The 10,832-nt window shown below is 39.9% G+C and overlaps 1 protein-coding gene across 1 annotated transcript; it reads left to right on the top strand.

The window, feature by feature from the left end:
• The first annotated feature begins 2,302 nt into the window (after nt 1-2,302).
• Nucleotides 2,303-9,742, top strand: LOC120655727 (ABC transporter B family member 11-like). The gene is made up of 12 exons (XM_039933687.1): nt 2,303-2,491; nt 3,732-3,786; nt 4,713-4,888; nt 5,310-5,531; nt 5,622-5,860; nt 5,964-6,489; nt 6,613-6,886; nt 7,016-7,646; nt 7,732-7,960; nt 8,045-8,311; nt 8,409-8,672; nt 9,092-9,742. The coding sequence occupies exons 1-12, from the start codon at nt 2,318-2,320 to the stop codon at nt 9,740-9,742; spliced, it is 3,708 nt and encodes a 1,235-aa protein (XP_039789621.1). The 5' UTR covers nt 2,303-2,317.
• The last annotated feature ends 1,090 nt before the right edge of the window (nt 9,743-10,832 follow it).

Below are 10,832 nucleotides of genomic sequence, written 5' to 3'. Positions count from 1 at the left end.
AAGAGACTCTGCTGGTGCAGGTGCACCTTGGGTTGTTCTATGGTACTCAAACAATGTGGAGACAAAGGAAGAACAAGTTGGGGTTGAAAGAGCTAGGCTTTGGAGAAAGGCAAGAGAAAAGATAAAACTTTTGATTGATTCGATATTCTCAATCGGCCGTAGCACTTTATATTTATAGGTAGGGAAGATCTCACCCCATTAGAGTCGAAACTCATACAAATCTTATTAAAATATAGCTCCTAACTCTGATGGTACAACTAGGACCGGTTTGATTGGTCCATCAGACCGATTTGATTGGTCTGGCCCCATTTTTCCTAAGTCAAGTTTTCTTAAAGTCATAACTCATATTCAAAATTCAAATCGGATATTCTATATATGCATTTTAATCGTCTCGACGAGACTACATAATGGTGAAGTCATATTTGCATTTTGATAAGTCATCTAGACCGATTTGACCAGTTTAAGCACACATGTCATACTGATTTCCACAGCTGCGCCAATTTTGATAGCCAGCGGAGTCCATCTGGATCAAATCATTCTTATAAGAATAAAATCAAAGGGAAATGGTAAGTATTTCCTACTATAATTTATATTAACTAAACAGATATACATGTCTATATTTGTGCATGCCATTTTTATTTACTCATATATATATGAGAACATGACGATACGGTTTTGGAACGATTTCAAATTGCGGAAGCTGAACTGAGCATTATGAATATGTATGCTGATTCCTAATGATATATATCAAGAAGGTGTAATTGTAAGGTAATTATTTCTTCCTTTTCACATGCATGCTTACACCTAATAGTTCCATTTTCACCAATCTAATAATTTGTTTTTATGGGTTAGAGAGACATGATGGTTTGAGTGCAACTTGGAGTAGCAAGCGAGCTCATATGCATTGGTGAAGGATCTTTTTACGTTTGTGTTAAGTAGATCAAGTCATGTTAGATTGATTCAATAGTTTTCAACTGAGTTGATTGTAACTTGCTACTGGAATATCTATGAATATTTCTGCTCATTAAAATTACTGCATATCAACAGCAATGTATTTGTTTTATGTGCCATATTTTGTTCCTGTAATATTATTGGAAGAATAATGATATATTGCCGGTCACTACCTTGATCAATGGAACTTGATATGGACTGAATGTTTGATGGATGCAATTTGAATTACTTATGGATCGAACAATATTATGTAGCTATTAGCTGGTAATATATTATTTTTTATTAGCAGTATGCATTTTCTTGGCGGTTGGTAGCCAAGGAAACAACTATTTAGCTTGGCGGTTGAGGCCTGTCAAGAAAAGTTATATTCTTGGCTATCGATGACCGCCAAGGAAAGTTGTATCCTTGGCTATCGACGACTGCCAAGGAAAATTTTATCCTTGGCGGTTGTAATAATTTCTTGGCACAGTTGCAATTTAGACGCTGTCCTACTTTACTTGGCGGTCAAACTGCCAAGCAAATAGTCTATGGCGGCCGGCAGCTAAGGAAATCGAATTTCCCTGGCCCTCTATTCTTGGTGGATTTTGCTTGGCGGCTGGCCGTCAAGGATCATTTCCTTGGCGGTTTTGATATTTTCCTTGGCGGTTTTTGGCCGCCAAGGCAATTCTGGTTTGGTGTAGCTATACTAATCCCAAACTTCAGCCACTATCTAAAACGACACGAATGGTGTTCAAATTCATTAGCATTTTATCCGGTACGGTTGTAGCAAAGCCGGAAACGTGGTGCAGAAGCCCCTCTCATCATGGTTTTTATGTTGGTCCTTGTTGTAAAAGAACTGGACTCGGTTCTGATGATTTCTAGAACCGACTGTCCAGAAGTAAAGTAGGAGTGGGATTCCTAATTCTCACGACATTGCTGTGCGGGCTCTTATAAAACTCTAGGTTTAGTCTATCTAGATTTTGTATATGAGGGCGATCTTCATATAAATCATCTTGAAATAATAGAAAATTGTCCCTCATCATAAATTACCTGTGTTCTTATTATGCCTTGTGAGGTGTGAATTTTGTGATGTGATTGTTGAGTTAGATCAGCAATCCGACGTTGACGTGTCTTTCACAAACACTCTAAAACCCCAGGAGTGGCCGAGTGCCGCGCCGTCCGCAACGAAACCCACCAATTAATCCACCCATTAGAAAGCCCACCAAGACGCCACCCATCCGTCGATCGGCCCATGCACACGCCGCAACGAAGCGATCGCGCCGAGGAGGTGGCGGTTGCACTCCAGTCTAGGCCTAGGGTCGGCCACCTGCTTGGCAGATCGATGGCGGGCGGCGGCGGGGGATCGGGAGGCGCGAAGGCGGTGCCGATGCACCGGCTGTTCGCGTTCGCAGACCGGCGGGACGCGGCGATGATGGCCATGGGCGCCGCCGCGGCCTTTGCCAACGGGCTCGCGATGCCGTTGCTCACCTTCCTCATGGGCGACCTCATCGACGCGTTCGGCGCCGCCGACCGCGCCCGCGTCGTGCACGTCGTCTCTAAGGTTTGGTCTCGTCCGGCCGTCGCCTTCCAGTTTCTTGTTCTCGTTCCTGGATTGGATACATGGATGATTTGATTGTTCCTTGCGCTGCTCTGCTAGCTGTTTGATCTTGTGCTTGGGTCATAGTAAATGCCCTCCTGGTTAATTTCTTTAGCTATTAATCCAAGCGGGTTTAAGGGGTTTGGTAATATGAGGGTCGACCCTAAGAATCGTGTTAAGTTTTTGAGGACTAACCAGAGCCCGTATTAGAACTTTTCTTGATGGGGGATGTACAAGTGTTTGTTGATCTATCGAGCAATTATCGACTAAAAATTTGCGCTCAATTTGTTTGGAAGTATTATTTGATTCTTTTTCTCGTTGCCTGTTTCTGTTTGTTCGATTATTATTTTCTCTCTGCTGTTTCCTGTAGTCTACAATAAAATGCATTTCATATATTCTAGTTTTGGTTTCATCGATGACTTTGCTGTCGAAATACCATATATATGTCGACATAGTGCAGCACTAGTATGCCTAAACGTAGGTGACATGTTGACAATATGCTCCAACTTATTATGGGCCTATTTAGAGGTGGTTTTCTCATGCATGCCTACGGGAGCATGCAATTCCGAACTAGCAAAGAATTGCCACAAAGTGCTCAAATACACGTGAGTAAGCTAAGATAATAAGATGTTCACGGGGAGTGGATGCATTTGTGACATTATTAATTTTCTATGACTACATTTAGCGGCTCATTTTTTGTGACACGATCTATTCTTACTACTACATTCAGCAACACATTTTTTTATTTGTTCCAACCCATTCTAATAATAAACAATGTTTTCTTCGTGGTAGTGAACTATACCCTTAATTAGCCAAAGGACATGCTGATCCAAATTGAGCCTCAATTATTCTCAATTGCAACCAGTTTTTCTTTTCTTTCATAAAAAAACCACTTTTTCTTTTTCTAAACTAAAGGGGTTGAATACTGTAAAAAGCAGCATCAGAGTTGTCCATTAGGAGAAAAGTGCTTTTTCATATTCATGCCCTTCCATCCAAGAACATGATTGTCTATATAATGTATATTACTACGACTTGTCTTGGTAGTATGGAACTTTGTATATGCATTATTAGATGATTGTGAACTGTCTTATTTTTAGAGGACTTTCTATTTTTCAGAAAAATTAAAGGATTGATTACCGTCAGTTGGCATATTTTAATCCATGTTGCCAGCAATGTTTTCATCTTCTTAACTTTCCTTTTCCAGGTTGCCGTCCGATTTGTATATGTAGCAATAGCTTCTGGAGTGGCTGCCTTTCTTCGTGAGTACCAAGAACATGAAACATTACAAGTAGTTTGCATTATTAGCTATTGTTTTCCAGCAATAGCTACTTGCTTCGTATCAATATTACCCTATTTTTAAAATATCACCATTCATGTTCAGGTGGTTTCATGCAAACAATAAATCCTACATGTATATACTTGATATGTTGTCCATATATGCAACTTTGTTTGCTGATGATTGACAAAATAGTAAGCCCCCACGCCCCCCCCCCCCCGCCCCACACACAAAAAAAAACTAAAATCTAAAAAGGGAGTTGAGGAACTGCATGTCTTGTTGCTAGAAATGTAGCAATTCTGTTAGCGTGCAACAGCCATTGTTTGTGACATTTCATCACTAATTCTTTGTCTACACTCTAAATTCCACTCCACATCCAAAATAATTTACCCATTTATGCTAGCAGTTTCCATTGTCTAGTTTAATCCTTTATAAAGTTAAACATTTCGATACTGCCTGTAAAAAGATTTGTATTTCATTGTGTCAAAACTTGTGTTTGCGAGCGCGCGTGTGGGAGATGGGGGGAGGGGGGGGGGGGGTTCTATTTGTTGTTCTATCTTCCAATGGAAGTTTTTATGATTGATTATAATCCTGTACTGTGAGATACCACAAAATTCATTAAACAAAAACCTTCCATGAATGGACGAAGAAACATTTGATGATATCTCCTTGTAGCTGTGGTGGTACATCCCCACAAGTATACCCTATAATTAAACTCATACTCACAAGGCCGCAACCACATGCATGCTAATATAGTACAGCGTATGTAAATATTAGCATTAATATCTTTCTAATCTCTTGTTTGAGAAAATTAAGAAACTGCAGCTATCTTTTATGTTCATCATAATACAATTTCTATATTCAAATTTATTTTAATTTATATGTTACTATCTATTACTATCTATTCAGAGGTGTCATGCTGGATGGTGACTGGAGAAAGGCATGCTGCACGTATTCGAGGGTTGTACCTTGAGGCTATACTAAGGCAAGATATTTCTTTCTTTGATGTGGAGACATCTACTGGAGAAATTATTGAAAGGATGTCTAGTGACACAGTGTTGATCCAAGAAGCCAGTGGAGAAAAGGTGTTTTGAAATCTATTCATGTGGATCTGATCTATGTTTTCTCTTAATATTCTGCTGTATCAACTAGAGAATCTAATCTATTGTAGTATGTACTATTTTAATACAATGGATTTGTTTATATGTCATTCATGTACTACCCTAGTATTTTAGTTTCTCATTGAATTTACTACTCTAAGAGCCCCTAGTTTGGTCTATACTGTTTACAAATGTTCATAAGGGCATGGATCATGCCAAGATCATTTACCATCTGATAAATATTCATGAATTGGAGCACTATTTACATTCTTTTCCATAATAGGCAGTTTCTATTAAATGAATTAATGTATTGGAGTCCGAAGTTATAGCATGCATAAAACTGCAATTCAGAACTTTATTGTCTAACACATTTTTTTCTTACTTGGATCACTTATGATTTATGAAGGTTGGGAAGTTTCTCCAGCTGATATCAACATTTCTAGGTGGATTCATAATCGCATTTGCAAGAGGCTGGCTTCTGTCCCTTGTCATGTTGTCAAGTATCCCTCTAGTTGTTATTTCTGCAGGAGCCATGTCACTTGTCATATCAAAGCTCACAAATCGTTCTCAGATGGCCTATGCTGAAGCTGGGAAAGTGGTTGAACAGACAATTGGATCAATCAGAACTGTAACATCTATCACACAAGCGACTCTGCTCTTCTAATTGTGCTAGGTTGCACTTTCAGATAATACTCATTTTGCTTTGTGACACTTTCAGGTGGCATCTTTCACTGGTGAGAAGAGAGCAATTGATAGATACAATGAGTTTTTAAGAACATCGTACAGATCAACAGTTCAGCAGGGAATTGCTATGGGACTAGGAATTGGTTCACTTTTGCTTATTGTTTTCTGCAGCTACGCATTGGCTGTATGGTATGGTGCAAGGCTAATTATTGAAAAGGGGTACACCGGGGGATATATCATCAATGTGATAATGGCCATCATGACTGGTGCAATGTCAGTATCTTTGAATGTCAATGATAATTTCAAAATATAAGAGAAATCATACCTGTACTGCTGGCTTCGGATTTCTCACCATGGATTTTCCTAATTTTTGCAGGGCTCTTGGGAATTGTTCTTCATGCTTAAGTGCTTTTGTATCAGGACGGATCGCGGCTTACAAAATGTTTGCAACAATCTACCGATCACCTGAAATTGATGTGCATGATAAGAGTGGCCTTGTATTGGAGAACTTCATGGGTGATGTTGAGCTTAGGGATGTCCATTTCAGTTACCCTACAAGGCCAGAGCAGTCAATTTTCAGTGGCTTCTCTATCACCATTAGGACTGGCACAACAATGGCATTAGTTGGGGAGAGTGGAAGTGGAAAGTCTACTGTGATTAGCTTGGTAGAAAGGTTCTACGATCCACAATCAGGTGAAGTTCTCCTAGATGGTGTTAATTTGAAGCTGTTAAAACTTAGTTGGATAAGACAGAAAATAGGGCTTGTCAGCCAAGAGCCAATTCTTTTCACGACGACAATAAGGGAAAACATCAGGTATGGAAAGAAAGGTGCATCTGAGGAAGAAATCAGGAGTGCTACTATGCTTGCCAATGCCACAAAGTTCATTGACAAGTTACCAAATGTATGCTCGATTTTCCCTGCTCTACTTTTTTTGGTCTTAGATTCTGTGACCTTGTATATTCCCAGTTTGTTATACCAGTATTTGAGGTAATGATGATAACTGACTAGTACCACCTGTTCTCAGGGACTAGATACAATGGTTGGTGAGCAAGGCACTCAGCTTTCTGGTGGACAGAAACAAAGAATTGCAATTGCAAGAGCAATTTTGAAGGACCCTAAGATACTACTTCTTGATGAAGCTACAAGTGCACTTGATGCTGAGTCTGAGCATGTAGTTCAGGAGGCACTTAATAATATCATGGTGAACAGGACCACCATAATTGTAGCGCATCGCTTGAGCACTGTGAAAAATGCTGACACAATATCAGTGCTACACCGTGGACAGCTTGTTGAACAGGGTAATATGGAATTTATCACTTTCATTATGCAACAATTACACAAAATGTTTTGTAAATTTGACTTAAACATTCTCATGTAAAGAACTAAAGATCATTCACTGGAATAACAAATCAATGTTTTCCCAACAGGATCACATGCTGAGATGATTAAGAATTCCAATGGAGCATACTCTCAACTAATACGGCTTCAGGAGGTCAACGCTAAAAGAAATGGGGCCTATGCAGACAGCTCCAACAGGACACGGACAGCATTTTATACTGCAAAAAACAATATCAGTGACCATAGTAGCAGAAAGCCATCCTTTGAGAGATCCATGAGTATAAATTCACCACCGGATGGAAGCAGAAGGAATTCAAACACATTCTCATCAAATGAACATGAGAAAATGGGTGAGGATGATGCGAAATTGGGGAAGAAAGTCCTCAGACGACTACTCCACCTCCATAAGCCCGAAACTAAAATCCTTGTATTAGGATGCATTGCAGCTGCCGCCAATGGTGCTATACTTCCTGTGTTTGGCCTCATGATTTCAAGTGCCATCAAAACATTTTACGAACCACCACACAAACTGCAAAAAGATTCAGTGTTCTGGGCAGAGATGTATGTGACACTGGGTGTGCTCTCCATCCTTATCATGCCGGTTCAATTCTCTATGTTCTACATGGCAGGTGGAAAGCTTATTGAGCGCATACGTGCATTATCATTTGCTCAGGTTGTTTACCGGGAAATAGGATGGTTTGATGACCCTCTGAATAGCAGGTACTTATTCTTCTTGCTCATCACTCCTGCTGAATTCCATTATCTTCGGGCATCCTAACTTTTCAGCATATCTTGTGTTTCTCAGCGGTGCAATAGGCTCTAGGTTATCCACAGATGCAGCATCTATCAGAGGTATTGCAGGAGATGTCCTTGCATTGTTAGTGCAAAACATAAGCACAGCTATTGTTGGCATCGTGATAGCCATGGTTGCAAACTGGAAGCTAGCATGCATAGTTGTATGCTTTGTTCCATGTGTATTTGCACAAAGCTTTGCTCAAGCAAGGTTCATGAGGGGTTTCAGTGCCGATGCCAAGGTATATTGGTCTAACCGTTCTTTTCATGGCAATAATCGTATCCTTTTGTACTTATCTTCTGAAAACTTGTGATGTTGCCTGCAGAAAACTTATGAACAAGCAAGCACGATTGCTAGTGATGCCATTGGTAATATCAGAACTGTTGCTTCCTTCTGTATTGAAGAGAGGATAGTTGAAAACTACCGAAAGAAATGTGAAGGCCCTGTGAAGCAAGCACTTCGACAAGGGGTTATAAGTGGTGCCGGCTATGGATTCTCGTTTGCTATGCTGTTCTGCTTTTATGCTATATCTTTTTATGTTGGAGCTCTCTTTATACACGATGGGACAGCAGACGTTGGGCAAGTCTTCAAGGTGAAAAACTGAAAAATACTTCTAGACCATATCTATTTCCGTTGTCTGGTATTTATTTTATTCATTTTATCTACTGGTTCATTTCATGAACATTCAGGTCTTCTTCGCTCTAACCATGATGGCTGTTGGGGTTTCGCAATCGAGTTCCATGGCTCGTGATTTTAGCAAAGTGGAAGATGCAGCGGTTTCCATTTTTGAGCTTATTGATCGGAAATCCATGATTGATGCAAGCTCTGAGGAGGGAACGATACTTGACACAGTGCAGGGTGATATAGAGTTGCAGCACGTTACCTTCAAGTACCCAGCTCGGAATGACGTGCAGATCTTCAGAGACTTGTGCTTGAGAATCCCTTCTGGCACGGTTAATACTGTTTACCTGATAAGCATTCTATTATCAGTGCTTCTCTTTATTAGAATCAAATTTATCCTTGCTATAAATGTTGGTTTGTCTTGATAGAGCTTCAAAATATCACTATCGAACAACTTAGATCAAGCAGATTTAATGCTAGAACAGAAGTCAACATAAATATTAAATAGCGCTGATGTATCCTTAAAATAAATGTACAAATAGAACAGTTTTTATGTTGATGCAGCTAACTAAATAGAATGTACAAATTGAAACTGAGCAAATGTACAAGCTAAATTAGCGTGAAGACCAACAGTTTTCTTGTATTAAATTAAAACCTGGACAAATATAGCAGTTCCTGCAAATCTCAATGTCTCATGAACTCGTGATTGCTGAAATAATGATGTGACAACCTTGATCACTGCATGCCACAGACTGTTGCACTTGTCGGAGAAAGCGGAAGTGGGAAATCGACGGTGATATCACTGATAGAGAGGTTCTACGACCCTGACTCCGGCGTGATCCTTCTAGATGGCAAGAATCTGAAGAGCCTCAAGCTCAGCTGGCTAAGGCAGCAGGTGGGGCTAGTTGGGCAGGAACCCGTCCTCTTCAACGACACAATCAGGGCAAACATCGCTTACGGCAAGGAGGAGGAGGTCTCCGAGGAAGAGATCATCGCCGCAGCGGAGGCGGCCAACGCTCATAGGTTTATCTCTACCCTCTCCAGCGGTTACGACACCAGCGTCGGCGAGCGCGGTGTGCAGCTCTCTGGCGGGCAGAAGCAGCGGATCGCCATCGCAAGGGCGATCGTCAGGGACCCCAAGGTGCTGCTTCTAGACGAGGCGACCAGTGCGCTGGATGCTGAGTCGGAGCACACCGTGCAGGAGGCACTGGACAGGGTGATGGTGGGCAGGACGACCGTGGTCGTGGCGCACCGGCTGTCAACTATAACCGGAGCGGACAAGATCGCCGTCATCAAGAATGGCATCGTCGCTGAGGAGGGCCAGCACGAGCAGCTGCTACGTGCTTTCCCCGGTGGGGCGTATGCGTCTCTTGTTGCGCTGCAGTCTAGCACAAGTTCGTGACTCACTGCCTCTTGCTTCTTCCTCAGTAACATGCATGCATGTTAGAGTTTAATTTTTCAAAGATAAGATGTTTCTTTCAGTAGCTTGTCGGCGTTACAAAAGAAGCTTCCACTATTTGCTCAAAGGTAAAGGATATTCATGTACAGGAAGAAACTGAGTGTTGGTTATACGACCTTTGTATGTATTTGGATCACTATAATTTGCACGGGGTACTAATTAGCCTTGGCTCCTGAGAAGTGATTAATATCGATACACAGGCTGTTATGTGGCAGTCAATTAACACTGGTTTCCAGTCCTGGGACATTTATAAGTTTCAGTTGACAATTTTAATTTGTCAAAAAGGACTTATTTACATTTTCAACACTAGAAAATCTTATTTCCTATTTTACATCATCGCTATTATACACCTAGATGTCAATGTGACTCTATGCACAGCAGTAAACGGGTGCCAGTAATCATGCATAATAGTTATACTGAAAATTTATCCTAGCTAGGTGCAGGTACACCTAGAGTATAGAATAGCATATGAGTTCCTATATACTATTAATTAATTTTATCAGAAAATCATTTATCATAATTAATAAATTTTTGGAAAGGATTAAGTATTTATTGATATTTCTTAAAATAAGGCATTTAAATAAGTACCTAACATTTATTATTTCCTAAGGGTTTTGATAATTTTAATGTCTAAATAAAAATAAAAGAAATCTCATAAAATTGGCTTCACTATTTTTTAGATTTCTACAATTTTTTGGCATATTCAATAAATTCAAATGCATTTAAACTAGTTCCTAATAAACTTAAATTCAATTTTTCTTCATAAATCACCTAAATTTTTTTCACATTGACCCTGGTTTTCACAACAACAGAGCAGTTTTTTTCTCCCTCAAACTTTCATAGCAAGGAATAAAATAGTTAAATGGGTCTAAAAATTATAATTTTTTATAGAGGTAGAGTAGATGATAGGAAAACTATTTTAACTATTGTTTTTAGTTGGAATGCAAATTTTTTTGAAATATAAATATTTGAATATGGGTAAAATTTGAAATTTATTGATTTTTTAGGGTATCAAAACATGCTCCAAAGTTTA

The sequence above is a fragment of the Panicum virgatum genome, chromosome 1N (genome assembly GCF_016808335.1).
Source record: "Panicum virgatum strain AP13 chromosome 1N, P.virgatum_v5, whole genome shotgun sequence".
In the NCBI taxonomy this organism is placed as follows: Eukaryota; Viridiplantae; Streptophyta; class Magnoliopsida; order Poales; family Poaceae; genus Panicum; species Panicum virgatum.
This window is presented reverse-complemented; position numbering and strand designations above follow the sequence as displayed.